General features: G+C 40.5%; 2 protein-coding genes across 3 annotated transcripts in view; one reads left to right on the forward strand and one right to left on the reverse strand.

Moving 5' to 3' along the window:
* The window catches only part of LOC115469704 (U4/U6.U5 tri-snRNP-associated protein 2-like), a 30,325-nt gene extending 25,253 nt beyond the window's left edge, over positions 1 to 5,072 (forward strand). The window contains exon 4 of the mRNA XM_030202490.1: positions 3,752 to 5,072. Coding sequence (XP_030058350.1) covers positions 3,752 to 3,799 — 48 coding nt within the window. The 3' untranslated portion in view covers positions 3,800 to 5,072. The remainder of the gene's footprint in view (positions 1 to 3,751) is intronic.
* Positions 5,073 to 8,089: 3,017 nt separating this feature from the next.
* The window catches only part of LOC115469246 (pulmonary surfactant-associated protein B-like), a 37,757-nt gene continuing 30,682 nt past the window's right edge, over positions 8,090 to 15,164 (reverse strand). For both annotated transcript variants that reach the window (XM_030201690.1, XM_030201689.1), the window contains 5 exons: positions 12,775 to 12,958; positions 12,351 to 12,511; positions 10,532 to 10,612; positions 9,786 to 9,893; positions 8,090 to 8,968 (listed from right to left, as the gene is read on the reverse strand). In XM_030201690.1, the coding sequence (XP_030057550.1) occupies positions 8,933 to 8,968; positions 9,786 to 9,893; positions 10,532 to 10,612; positions 12,351 to 12,511; positions 12,775 to 12,958 (570 nt within the window). In that variant the 3' untranslated portion in view covers positions 8,090 to 8,932. The remainder of the gene's footprint in view (positions 8,969 to 9,785; positions 9,894 to 10,531; positions 10,613 to 12,350; positions 12,512 to 12,774; positions 12,959 to 15,164) is intronic.

Here is a 15,164-nt window from a genome sequence, read left to right on the forward strand (position 1 = left end):
TATTTCATTTCATTTCTAGTCAAAAATCCAGTTTGAAATGCCTCGATAGTAATGGCTGACATTTCTTCTAATAAGCTGTCAGTAGGGTCTTTATCAATCCTTTGATACGTCATGATGTCATTCAATTGTCTATACGCTTCTTTCAAGTAGTCATCAATATGAAGAATAACTATAGCGCCGCCCTTATCAGCACGGCGAATGACAATTTCTGTATCGTGAGCCAAAGACTGAATTGCTTCCCTCTCCTCCTTAGAGACATTGTAATCAAAATGAACATATTGATGTTCCATTTGTTCTAAATCTTTCATAATGTGTCTATGAAAAGTATCAATCACGGGATCTAACGTACCGGAAGGAGTCCATGTGCTTTTTTGATATACAGTCGAATATCCCTTACGTTGTGTGTCATCTTGTCCAAAAAACATTTTCAAACGTAGGGTTCTGATAAATTTAGCAATGTCCACCCTAGTTTGGAAGGGATCATATATCGTAGTTGGGACAAACGATAGGCCTTTACTGAGTATTTGTATTTGTGTAGAAGAAAAATTTTTTGTAGTTAAATTGACTACAGGGAGTCTTCCCTTTTGCGGGATCTCCCTCGTGGTCTGGATTGCTCGAAAGTTACAGTAGCCCTTCCACGATTCCTTCGAATCCCTCTTCCTCGTCCCCTTGTTCTTATGTATGTCGACCCCGGTTTTGAGTCATCTTCTCCACTTGAGGCACTAGATGACAAATCACCTCGGGGTTTGTCGGTATCACTATTGTCGTGAGTCCCTTGATTTTTCATCCAAATATAGACAAACCCATCTGAATAATCATTTTTGTCACGGGTCATCTTTTTGTATTTGACCTGTTGTAAATCTTTATTAAACTTCTCTATTTTCATGTTGAATTCCTCTAAAGACCTATCTAAGCCTTCCTGAGAGAAGATGCATCCCTTTTTCTCTTCAATTAGTGGTTTCTCAATGTTAATTTTTTGTTGTAAAGTTTGAATCAAAAGTAACATGAGATCTAGGGAACATTGATTTAGTATACTATTCCAACTATTGACAAATATCTCATCGTCTGGGAACAGTTTAGGACCTCTTTGCATACGTAAACCTCTAGGAATAATTTCTAGTTTGCAATATTCAACTAAAGAGGCACTATGTAATTCCCAGCGAATCAATTTTTTATAATTTTCAAATAATTCAGATATCTGGGAATTATCTGTACCCATGTTGCCTAGTTGGGATAGTGTAGGTGCTTGTAGTATAGAAGATCTTTGGTCTGCTGTAAATCTTAGACCCGATTGCCAGTTCTGAGCCATAATGACAATAAATACAAAAATGGAAATATCTTCAATTGTCTAGAGTGCACTAAACATATATCAAAAAACTAATGAATGCACTCTTGCTATACACTCTGTGAGAAATTGCACAATACTGATATATATCATATACTTTATAAACTAGCCTCAATAGCCCAGGGAACCATTAATTAGGACTCCACTGAATTGGCCTGTATCATGGGCTCCTCCTCCTTTCCGAAAAAACATCCACAAGTAACAAAAAACTCCCTACATAAGGAAGAAAAAGATCTTGTGAATAAAAAACGGATGGAGGGGTATTTTAATGATCTACTTCAAATATCAATGTGACTATAAGTGCATTATATCACAGAGAGTATTGAATGGAAGTAAAGAAAAAGTATGTATGATCACTTCGCAGTCCTCTTAAGGCTATATACTGAAGCAATATTCAAACAGAGAACCTTCATTCATTCATTCATTGCTTGATTAGAATCTTTTTTTCATGTTGAAATAAACCACTTATCTTAAAACCTGGGAATATTGTCACTTCTATCCATCAGAGACAATCCATCCAAAGTAATTGTAACCGGTTCTCAACTCTAGTTTAAATCCTTCAGTCCCATATAGTTCCGGTTGCGAAGTGAAATACTCAAACGTGGGAGCTGCTAGAGCAGTAAAATCTGCTCAGCCATGATGTCTTCTTAATTTTCTCGACAGCAAGGGACCCCACTGTTTCGCGTTCTTCGTCAGGAGAAATATACAAAAACAATTAAATGTATTTCTTTTCTATCCATCGCGAACCTCGGTTCAGAACATGGCGGCTATTAATATAGAACGCCAACATTAGTAGCTCCACCCAGTGGGAGTTCCGTGATTATTTCAAACAACCAATCACTGAACTAGCCTACTTATATCCTATTGTCCAATCACTTCTGTTGAAAGATTTAAAGTGATACAATCTTCATTAAGGAAGGTTAATATAAATTTTGTTATACTGTATAGTTTGAAATTGCTTTAGAAAAAGTCTTAAATGTCCATGAGGAATTGTCACTCTTTATGATTAAACGCATGTTTAAAATCAGACTTTCGGAACACAAGCATGCGATTCAATCGGGCAAAACATATATGCCTCTGGCTAAACATTGTATAGAAAGGAATCATAAATTTGAACAGCTACGTTGTCTAATTATTGAGCAACTAATAAATAACAACAGAAGAGGGGATGTTTCTCGTGTTTTACATCAAAAGGAGCAGAAATGGATTTATTATTTGCAAACTGTTTATCCAGAAGGTTTAAACGGACCGATGGAATGGGAAGCATTTTTTTAATGTTAAAAAGGTGTATTCTCAGAATATATTATCATCCGAAGAGAAAAAAATTTTTTCCATACATGTGTGTATATATATTCTTTATTGTAACTTGTTAACAATCATAAAGAGTGACAATTCCTCATGGACATTTAAGACTTTTTCTAAAGCAATTTCAAACTGAAGGATTTAAACTAGAGTTGAGAACCGGTTACAATTACTTTGGATGGATTGTCTCTGATGGATAGAAGTGACAATATTCCCAGGTTTTAAGATAAGTGGTTTATTTCAACATGAAAAAAAGATTCTAATCAAGCAATGAATGAATGAATGAAGGTTCTCTGTTTGAATATTGCTTCAGTATATAGCCTTAAGAGGACTGCGAAGTGATCATACATACTTTTTCTTTACTTCCATTCAATACTCTCTGTGATATAATGCACTTATAGTCACATTGATATTTGAAGTAGATCATTAAAATACCCCTCCATCCGTTTTTTATTCACAAGATCTTTTTCTTCCTTATGTAGGGAGTTTTTTGTTACTTGTGGATGTTTTTTCGGAAAGGAGGAGGAGCCCATGATACAGGCCAATTCAGTGGAGTCCTAATTAATGGTTCCCTGGGCTATTGAGGCTAGTTTATAAAGTATATGATATATATCAGTATTGTGCAATTTCTCACAGAGTGTATAGCAAGAGTGCATTCATTAGTTATGGAGCACCTAGCACAGAGGGTGAGGAGAAACCCTTAAATCAAGCTCTTTTTTTTTTTATATTCTTTCTCTCCCCCCACCCCACCCCCCAAGCTACACCCTCGGGTTTAATGTTTTATAAGCAATATACAGTAATGCAAGAGCTGTAGTAGCAATGATATGGTTAAAAAAAAAAAAAGCTGTGATTTAGCATAAATAAAAATTGGTGTGGTGTGACTTTAGAACTTTCTCTTATCTTTCACAATTGGCTTTACTATTCTCCCATCATTTTGATGGTAACAAGTTAGATTTTATAAGTTAGTTATGTACATGTATGACTTCTGGTATGTTTTTATGTACTTTTTGCTACTGTAATTTAATAAAATCTCAAAAATGATTAAAAAAAATAAAAACTTTCATAGGAAGCACAGTGCTTTCACTTGTCTGTTTTCCTCTCTAGATCTGGAAGAGGCGGGAAGATGATGAAACAAACCAGCAGGGAGCATGAGGGTAGATGAACCCTATTTAACTGCTTCCCATTAAGGACAAAGGGCCAGCTGGAGAAGATGGGGCTGCCAGAATGGAAATCGGTGGCTCGCCTGTCTCGGTATATTCCTATCACCCCCATTAAAAACTTCAGCTGATGGCAGAGGCTATTGGGTTAAAAGGATGAGCTTTTCTAGATTTTGCTCTTAACCACTTATCCTGCTTACTGGAGAATATAACAACTTTGGCTGATCTGTGACCCTGTCTTTGCTGGAAATGTGGAGGCTTGTTAACGGGGCACTTTCAGATCTCCTGAGCTGCTCAGTGTGCCAGTAGGGAACCTCTGGAGGGTGAGAGTGAGAAACAGCACTTCCTCTTGGCTCTTGATATATCCTTCTTGTCCTGGACTCTGGCTGTGGATGCTGTTTGACAGCTGTAAGAATGGAATGTGTGATCTTTCCACCTTATGTTTTGTAGTTTTTTTACTATCTTCGATTAAATAGTATGTTGTACATTTCATGCCTCTGAGCTTGTCTTCATTAGCTTTTTAACAGACAGCAGTAGGATTTTTGTATCCCCTTTTTTCTGTATTAGTGTAAACATTTAATTAGCTACAGTTGTACTAGATATTTACAGGGAGATCTGGAGCTGTTTTGCTTTTTGTGAGTGCCTTTAATAATTGTGATGGTATCACATACGTCCTTTCTTAGTAGCTATTCGTGAGTGCCCTTATTCTAGGTATTAAGTTTTAACACCTGGTGTGCATATAACAGACTCCAGTATATAATCAGTACCTGGTACCTGTTTACATCCAAAGCTTTTCTTTTATTGATACATGGCTCATGTAGGGGGGGCACGCCATCTATCATTTGCTATAACTAGAAGGTTTTAGAATAGCTGGGTATTGCAGGATAGTAGCTTAGAGAGATGGAATAAGATACTTCTTTATAGTATTTTATTTTGTGGATACAACATACATAGACAAGAGGCAAAGGGATTTAGAAGCTAGTACCCGAATGTGCAGCTTTCAGACAGTTTATCTGTAATACTAATTAGCAGTGTGCCACAGAAATATATTAGAACAAAAAAATAGCAAATCCATAGATTAGCACATTTGAGACGTGTTTTTGTTGATATAATGCTAGGTCAGACTCATAGGTTTCCTAAAAGAAGTACCTGGCTGATACCAAAAGGAGAGAATTTCCTGTTCATCCCAGCTCCAAAAGATAATGATTTCCAGTTTATCTGACTAATTAATAGGTCTGTTGTGCAGAAACTTGTCCAAACTTTTTTTTTTTTTTTTTTAAATACCTGCCTTGACCACATTCTCTACCAGCATGTTCTACAGATTAAGTGCATTAACTGGAAAAAATAGTTTCTTATTGAGGGGCCCTTTTATTAAGCTGCGCTAAAAGGTGGCCTATGCTATTACTAGTGCATGGGTTTCCTATGTGCTGAGGCCACCTTTTAATGTGGAGGTAAAATGGCCAATTTCTGTATATTGGCAATAATGGTCATGTGCTAATTTTTCCATTAGTGTGCAAGCTGCTACCAACACCTTTTTTCTAGGCAGAGGGCTCACGCTGTAATCATGCGCTAATGGGTTAGTACGTGGCAGTTCCCATGCGCTGACTCAGTGCTGAATATGCCCACTCTCCATCACCAAACATTCCCCCAGTGCTAAAAAATAAAAATTATTTGTTAATGCATGGGAAGTGTGTTTACATGTCAAAACTACCGCGGGATGTCTCAGCATGATGGGTGTTTTCAACCTGTGGTAAGCAAGTGTTAGTGCTTATTACAGCTTAGTAAAAGGACCCCTAAGTTTGCTGTCAGGTGGTTTATGGAGCATCTTACTCCTATTCTATATGAAAAGGTCAATAACTTTTCTATTCACTTGTTCTGCATCACATATAATTTTTATAAATCTTTATCATATTTTTTCTTTTCTCCAACTATGAGTTCTTAATTTGTGTAGCCTTTCATCATAAAGGAGTTGTCCTTAAAGTATGGTGGAGGGGTTTAACTGTCTTTGGGTCTGTGCAGTTCATACCTTAAAATGACTGAAGCCCTAGATCACTACAGAGCATGCAGGTTACGAACTACTTTTTAGCTATATGAAACACTGAGGCTGTTCTGTTCTATCATTTTTGTGGCTTTTCTCTGGACCTTTTCTATGTTTGGGGAGGAGACCAGAAATGTACACAACAGATACAGAGCTAGTAATGACGATCTCAATTCCTGACAGCTTTTGCATGATGAGCTGAGGATTTCACTATCTATATATATAAAACTCACCCTCAACGTTCTATTTTGACTGACGTCACTGAAGCCAGGTTCGTAAGTTCGAAGCTCTGAAGCCACGAAACTCTCATGTCTCTGGGCCCCGCCCTCGCGTCAAACGTTATGACGAGGGCGGAGCACATTCTCATCTCCAACGTTCTACTGCACTGTAGCTCTGCTCTGCCCTCGCGTCAAAACGCGATGACGTCGAGGGCGGGGCAGACGTTACTCTATGGGTTCATACTGCAGGGGCATTGACATCACGCTAAAATCTTCTGTTTCTGTTTCGGCAGGTCAGTGGGGTGGGGGGGCCTTCGGAGAGGGGGGAGCGCCGGCAGCGACGACATGGGTGGGGGTGGAAGGGGGTGCACTGGCAACACAGACATCGGGGGGAAGGGAACGGTGATGGACGCTGGGGGGCGTGGCAAAAGGGGCAGGGTGAGAGGACATTCGCAGGGACGCTGCAGGGGGGCAGGGACACAATATAATCGCTGGCTGGCTGCACGGGGGGGGGGGGGGGGGCAGGAGACACACCAAAATCGCAGGGTGGCAGGGGACACAGGAAAATCACTGGCTGGCTGGATGGGGGGCAGGGGAGACAGCACAATCACTGGGTGCCTGGAGGGGGGGCAGGGGACAGGACAATCGCTGGGTGGCTGCAGGGGGGCCAGGGGACACAGGACAATAGCAAGGTGGCTACAGGGAGGGCAGGGGAGATAGGATAATCACTGGGTGGCTGGAGGTGGGGCAGGGAATATAGAAGACTCACTGGGTGCCTGGAGGGGGCGCAGGGGACACAGGAAACTTGCTGCGTGGCTGCAGGGGGGCAAGGGACAGAGGAGACTTGCAGGTTGGCTGGAGGGGGGGCAAGGGAGAGAACGCCATTGGTGGGTGGCTGCAGGGGGGCAAGGGAAAAAGAATAATCGCTGGGTGGCTGGAGGGGGAGCAGGGGAGAGAGGAGAATCGCACGGTGGCTGCAGAGGGGCCAGAGGAGACACACTCGCACCCAGCACTCTCGCTCTCACACACACACACTCGCACATTCACTCTCACTGTCTCTCACACAGTCGATCTCACACATACTCTCTCAAACATACACACTACAAGGAAAACCTTGCTAGCGCCCGTTTCATTTGTGCCTGAAACGGGCCTTTTTTTACTAGTATTTTAATAAATGGTATAGTCTAATTTGGAACTCAGCATTGTGTACATAAACAGCTTGATTTAAACGCAGAGTGGGAAAACAATTCTTACAAATCAGGCCTGCAGTTAGCTTCTAATTTTTCTTTATGTGCATTTGTTTGCACTGTTCACATTTAGTTGTCTAGTTCCCAAGTCTCACAAGGTCCAGCAGTTCCTTATATAAGCTTGTATTTTAGCTACTTTAATTTTATATCATCTAGAAATGTGATCCTCTCCATTGATCTTTCCAGATCATTAATGAATACAATAAACAACATTTCCCCCGGTATAGAGCCTTTGGCACACCACTATTTTTCTGTTAGGAAAATTAATTATTTTGTCCTATTTTTTGGTTCCTGTTCTTTAACTGCAAAAGGATGTTGCCTCTTATCTCCTGTCTTTTTAATTTCCTTGCACGTGTCTGATGAGGGACTTTATCAAATGCTTTCTGATAAAGCAGATATACTATATTGATTGCATTGCCCTTACATGCTTATTTATACACCTTCAAAGAATTAAGTCCTCTAGGGCTAGAAAATATCAACTGAACCTGACTGTAACTCACTTTGAACTACTGCTGAAAAAGGGGTGAGCTAAAATCCAAATCCAAAATGCTACATCAGTGAAATATGACTTTCCTCTGTTAAATCCATGCTAGTTCTTCTCCACTGCACAACATTTATCTGTAAGATCAGTACTACTGTGCTCTTAGATTTTTTTTGCCTGCTGCTTACATCTAGTTTCCATAGTTATTCCTAAAGTGTTTTTAAAAATCAGTTTCATAGTAGCTGCCCTGCAGCCTCAGGTATGGTGGCAGATGATGATAATAGTGATGACAGATTACAGATTAGCAATAGCATTAAATTTAATTTCCTTCAGAACTGGGGTGAATCTTGGTGATTTATTATCATTAATACATTTTTGTCCCATTTAGTAATCAAAAGCTTTTATGTACACTTCCAAGTATTGTACAGAAGAAATAGTGACAGTTAAGCTGTGTTTTTGCTCCTAGACTAACAGACACCGGCTATACCAGAGATTATCACTGGTTTTTAAAGTGTGGGCCACTTTGTCAACAAAAACAAAACTTCAGTGTTAGAGCCTGTCCTCACCCTATTCCCTTCAAGCTGGCTATTTCTCCCTATATCTGCTCTGGAGTATTGTTGGTGCTGACACCTTTTGAACAGTTATTCTGTTTTCTTCCCACACAATCTAGCTTGCAGTAATATTTGAACTGCGTGGCTCTCTTAGGCTTGTGAGAATAGAGTGGGATGTTGGATAGTAGTTCAAACTCTGTGAGTTTTTTGGTACAGGTATTAAACAGAATAACTGTGGTGGAGGTATGGAAGTAGCAAGTCTGAGGAAAAGGTGGGGGAGGAGGGAGACTGTGCTGGGAAATGAGTCAGAGGGCCATACTTTGAGTTGATAGAGGCTGCCATTGACCTCAGGCTTTGCAATAAGGAACACTAGCCTAAACTGTTGTGTTTGGAGCAGTGAGACCAGGAAGCCATCATATACTAAAATGAATAAAAATGTCAAAGAGAAAATTTGAGGTTAGCATTTCCTTTTAGCCGCATTGCAATGGAGGAGTTTTTCATATTTTTCTGTCTGTAGAGAAGCAGCTTGAAAGAGTGTGGCACACGGGTTGCTACCCAGATGCAATGGTTATCTTCATCTGTGTTGCTAAAGGCTAATTCCAAACATGAGTTTGGCAATGTAGAACAGCCTGAAAGGAAACCACAAGAATGAAGGGGTCAGTGTTTAAAATGACTGATGTTGGCACCCACTGCTGACCCATAAGCTGATATATGGTAAAGTAAATCCCTCTAAAATGAGAAGTCAGGGGCACTGTGGGGGTTGGGTCTGACTTCATCAGTACCTCAGCTGACTATCACTGATATATGGATAAAGTCCTTCATAGATCTTGTCCTTAGGTGTGGCTATCTCTTTTTAAAAAATCTGCATAAAGTTAGGGATAACTTACCCAGCAATCATAAGAGGTCCTTTTACTAAGATGGCGCTAATGGATTTAGTGCCTGCTAATGAGTAGCATGTGCTAAATGATAAGCCCATTATATTCCTATGAGTCTCTTAGTGCATGCTATCCTGTTAGCACACCTTAGTAAAAGAACCCCTTTATGTGACTTCATTATGGTTATACATTGCCCTGAAACGGTTCATAAATCACCTACTGTATACTGTACACTTGCATTTCTCTTCCTGGGTAGTTGTCTCTTTCCTTGGGAAGGTGAATGCTGGACTACAGTTACTGATTATTTTGTGTGTGTTTATACAAGCACCAGGCCCATCTTCTTAGCTGGCTGCAGTGTTCTGAAGGTGCTACCATATGGATTTCTGGTGTGAGTAATTGCTTAACTCTGGCTAGATTTGGGAGCTGAGCAAGTGTTCTCATGCATCTGAGCCCTGACCTACAGTACCTCCAGCTCTTTTGGCACAGAGACCCTACACTGAGCTCTACAAAAATACACTTGGCCTGGTTTTGTTTCTTTTTAGTTTCTCTCTCTGCCCCTTCTTTGCCTTACGTTGCACTCTTTGGCTGCATCCATGTTTGAACACCAGTAGGCTGGACCCCATGTGCAGTCTCCAGCTCTCAGTGCAGTGCCTGCTATTGCACTACAGACACCTATTTCCTGTTAAGAAAATGACAAAAGATTAATTGAACCACCTTGAACGGCTTAATCCTAGGCCAACTGGTTATGTGCATAATAGGAGGATATATTTCTTTAGTTCTTTCTTTTTCAAATTGCGTATCCTGTTGAAGTATAAAGGAGGGAAAAAGCAAAATGGAAATTTGTTGTGACACTGGATTATCTATTACTACTACTACTACTACTACTACTATTTAGCATTTCTATAGCGCTACAAGGCATACGCAGTGCTGCACAAACATAGAAGAAAGACAGTCCCTGCTCAAAGAGCTTACAATAGACAAAAAATAAAGTAATCAAATCAATTAATGTGTAATTGTGAAAAGTTGTTCCATATAAAGCTTTAAATTAAAAAAAAAAAGAAATTGGAGAAGAGGATGGCTGATCTTGTTGCAGTATAGAAGAGGTAAAAAGCAAAATGGAAATTTTGTTGTGATACTGGAATAACTATCTGTTGTGAATGTTGCTCCAGTTAAAGCTTTAAATGAAAAAAAAAATAGAGGAGAGGATGGTTGATAGGCTGTGCATCTCTTATCTAGTCTGTTCATGCTTGACCTCAGAAAGAGGAAGGGGAGTGCTATACAGCCCCGGATCAATGCAAACTCAATGTATGCATGTACCTGGCAGGTGGTGTGGTCATCCCAATTCTTCTTCAGTACCACAAGGAGATCTGACTGATGATCCTGCATGAACTTCTGGCACTGAAATGAAGCAAACCCACAACCAAAAGTCAAGGAAGCTGTGACTGTCTGTTCTCTTCTTCTTGAGACTTAGGATGTTCTCTTCTTCTTGAGACTTAGGATGTCCTCTTACTAAGCTGCGGTAAAAAGTGTCCTTGGCATGCCCTTTCCTGTGTGTTAAGGCCAATTTGCCCATGGCCATAAAAATGGCCGATTTTCTGTTTTTTGTTTGTTTTTGTATTAATGGCCATGCACTAATATTACCATTAGTGAGCATCCTTTAAAAAAAAAAAAAAAAGTGAACACTTACTGTCACCCATTTGGTAGTCAGTAAGGGCTCACGTAGTAATCCTACATTGTTAACATGCGGTAATGAAGATGTGCTGATTAGTGCAAGAATGCCTTCTGCCATGCTGTCTCTAAAAATAAAGAGAAATTTTTTTTAGCAAGCACTGAAATGGCATTTACTGTAGGATGCTTGAATGTGTCCATTTTAAGCTGTTAGCCTAATGCAGCTTAGTAAAAAGGCCCCTTAGTTTCCTCAGTCTGCATTAGTATATGTAAGTTCAGGAGGAAGAATTGCATATACTGCCTTGTATTTGGACAATGACATTTTTGTAGTTTTTAAGTTTCTTATATATTTGATATACCTCATATAGATAAATCCATCAATGTATTGTACCTGAGTACAATAAAAAACATAACTTTTCTCTATTGTGAATACTATATCTGTAATTGCTGGGGTTTGACTAAATGTTGTGAAGAGAAGGGAAGAGAAACTGATATAAAAATAACTATCTTTGGCATTCTTTTTTTTGCTTAACTTCATGATGAGAATGCAGAAGAGAGCATTATAGAGCTCCTAAAAACAAAAGTAAACATACAATGAAATAAGACCCACACTTAAAAAAAAAAAAAAACAGTGAGGAGCTCTGGTGTAGCTTGGGTCTGTTAGTCCAGGAGGAATAACACAGCTTAATTTTGGGATAAGTTCTAGGCCTACTTCTGGAGCAGGGAGAAGCTTGCCAGGCTGAAGAGCTGTAAGCGCCAAGAAAGCACTCCTTCCTACCCAAGGCCAGCTTTAGTCTATGCCTGCTATCATATGCTATGAGTAAGGGTGCTACACATCTCAAGGGTGAGAGGAAAACATCTTAAGGTTGAGGTTAACAAGTTAAATACTGTTAGTAATGCTTTTGGTTGTAAAAGATTGTCCCAAGACTGCATCATATTTAACTACCGATATGTGGTTGGCTTGATGGCAAATTGCCAATCAGTGTTTAAGCAAGAATGATTATAACCTGCACAGAGTGGTGGGTGCAGCTTCACCTTGTTGGGCAGCCCAGATGGACTATGCAGGTCTTTAGCTGCTCTCATTTACTGTGATTGTGCTACTACCTCTGCCCCTTCTCCGACTGCTGTCATTTTGGGCCAATAATAGGTCAAGGTGTACTGGTGCTGGTAGGTTACCACTGAAGAGGCAAACCAAAGGTGATTACGCCTTTTGGGAGTGACTGGACAAGAGAGAGTTTTCCGTTATGCTGGGGATATTGAGCTACGGATGGTTGGGGCTTTGGCTTTATGATGCATTTATATCTTTGAATTGTATAATATTTGTTGACAGGTGCTTTAAAATATGCATCGCCCCACCCTTTGTATTACGCAGTCTGGACTGAGCAACATTTTCCAGCACTTTTCTTTATCCTTAATTTGGGATTTCTCTGGCTTCAGGATAGCCAGTCTACTGGTAGATAATTGTTACCTTGGGCAAATCAAGATGGTAAGTGTTGCAAATGTTGTGCAGGACTGCCTCTGTTTCTATCAGAGAACCGTTTTCATTGATCGCTGCCTTCGCCAGAGCCGTAATGGTAAGACAGGTCTCACATTTGATATCTTTATCAGGTACTGATATTACAGGTGTTTCTGAAATATAATAGTAACCAGTATATGATAAACTTAATACAAACCAGTGGACAAAATCAGCCAGTATTTAGCCAGCCCCCCCCCCCCCCCCCCCCCCCCCCCCCCCCCCCGCTAACCCAAAAGCGAGACTCTACAGATGCAGGAGACATAGTAGAAAGCAAGTAGGGTCCACTCTATACACATACGAAGCCATCAGAAAGCAAGCTAACGAAGAAGCTAATCTACATCCTGCCAATGAGATCTTACACAGCGAAAGGCCATACCAGGAGCATAGTTGTCCTCTGTAGCACAAAGGGAAATGAAGCCACAGATGAACTGAGGACCAAGTTTTTGCAGGATTGTATCCATTAATATGACGGTATACTTTTCTGTTATACATTGACACATCCCACCAATTGTTGAAGGCAGCAGCTGACATAACTGAGTCACAGCTTTAGCAATGGCATCCTGTGAAGACATACAAAACATGGTGTAGTGAAATAAGTTATAAACCATATGTTCATTCGGGTAGTGTATGCAAGTCCTCCAGTATGAATAAGAAGAAAGGCTACATGCATCAAGAGTGAGGGGATTGGGTGGGGGGTAAGGGAAGCATGAGTAAATAGATATTAAAGTGATTGAGGGCATTAAAGGAGTTAGATTGAGGAGAGCAGTGTGAGTGGGAGATTGTAGAGGATGTGGTGTGTAAGTTGGGGAAGGAATCAATGTAGGGAGAAGGAGTATAAGTAGATTGCCTCGCCCTCTTTCCTCCCCCATTGTTTTCACTTCTGCCCCCTGAGTTTCATGTTGTTAAATTTTCATTCCCATTTCTCCATCCTCCTTCCTTCCTTCCCCTCTACTGACATTCTTCCCTTCTATATTTAAGGTCCACTTCTCTGCTGCGTTTTCTCCCCCATCCCCAGATACCTTCTATTCTCTACCTAGTTCTCCTCCCTTCCCAACAGCAATCACTAGTATGGTGTACAGCGCTACATATGCCTTGTAGCGCTATAGAAGTGATAAGTAGACGTAGATCCCCTTTTCCTCCAAAAAGGGCCAAGTAAAGTAACTTGTATGATTGTCCCAGTTACTGAAGGTTATATGTGTGCACTTGGTGCATAAAGCTCCTGGCTCTCAGAGAATGAGTCTGAGCACTGGAGATTAAAATAGAATTGTATGAGATGAGGCAATCACAAATTTCTATAGAGAAGACCTACAGGGATATAGGGGTTATATGCAGACTGCTGCCACTGAAAATACACCCCTAGATTTTTTTAACACCTACTTTATGCATCTGTATGCTGGGTCAATTTTATAAGACCCAATTCTATGCATTCAAATCACTAATTAAAAGTCTCACCAAGATCAGTGGGTTTCTCACCCACTACCAGACAGTCCTTTTGATTTGCAAAGTTTGCTATCACAATAACCTATGTCAACCCATCTCCTTTCCCTTTACTGAGTCCTATGTAAACATGGCCTGCTCACTGTGCACTATTCAAAGCAATCTAGAATAGTTGCACTGCTTCTGTACTGCCCTGGCTAACTCTTGAAAACTAGTTGCAGGTATATTGTTAGTCTAAGAAAAAGATGTCACTTACAATTTGCTTGTTGATCCTTATCTCTAACGTCTCTGAAGACAGCAGGAATGTATAATCCTCACATATGGGGTGATGTCACTGATGGAGCCCAGCATGTGGAAATCATTACTTCAGCAACTTGCTAGACGACTCTGAGTTGGCTCACTTGCACATATGTGCCTGTTCCCACCTGCTCCTGTCATGCTGGATCTCCTCATTCTAACTTTTTCTGTAGAACTGAACAGACCATTTTTTAAGTCTGATAGTTACCATAGCACCAAAGGTCATCATAACTTCAGTCTGTAAGTTCTGTCACTGTTATGTGCTCTTTTTCACATGTTCCTCGGTAGTTTTCCCATAAGTTTTTTTTTCTTTTTTCAGGTTACCTCTGGCTGTTTGGTTTCACTGTGGCTATTTTTTTCAAATGAGATGTCTCAAAAGGAGACCTCCAGTGGCTTCAAAAGGTGTTCTTGGTGCAACAGGACCATATTCATTATGGGTACCAATTTCTGGTGCCTGCAACACCTGGGATTCGACCATAATCCTGTAGTCTCTGTTCACAGATGTAAACAAAAGGGAGTTGTGGGAGAGAAAAGTGAAGAAAAAAGCTTTTCGGTAAGAAGACTGGTACATTGACACCAGCATCTGAAGCTTCAGTCTCTGTGAGTCCGGGAGCTGCAGTGGATGATGGGGATGCATTCACAATTAGGAGGGTCTTAATCACTTGAACATTAGTAGAACCCACAGAAAGTGGTCATCTAATTCTTGCCTGAAGAAAAGGAAGGATTCAATCTCATCTTTATTGGTGCTGAAGGAGTAAGATTGGATAGAGTCTGAGATGACTTTGTATTCCTCCTTGTAGAAGTGAAGCATTGAGATTATCAAAGTACTGAGGTCATTGGTGTTCTCCAAATGTCCTCGTTGTGAGGACCACTTGTCCTGCATGCCTTTGGAGATAGTGCAACAGCCTCCAAGACGCAAGACCCAGTTATGAAATGCCCAAGTGACTCAGGAGGGTGAGGCCATGCCTTTGTTGATGGCAGCTCATGCAGAAGTTTGAGGAGTGGATGAAGTGCTTCACTCAACACAGTGCT

The sequence above is a fragment of the Microcaecilia unicolor genome, chromosome 4 (genome assembly GCF_901765095.1).
Source record: "Microcaecilia unicolor chromosome 4, aMicUni1.1, whole genome shotgun sequence".
Taxonomy (NCBI): Eukaryota; Metazoa; Chordata; class Amphibia; order Gymnophiona; family Siphonopidae; genus Microcaecilia; species Microcaecilia unicolor.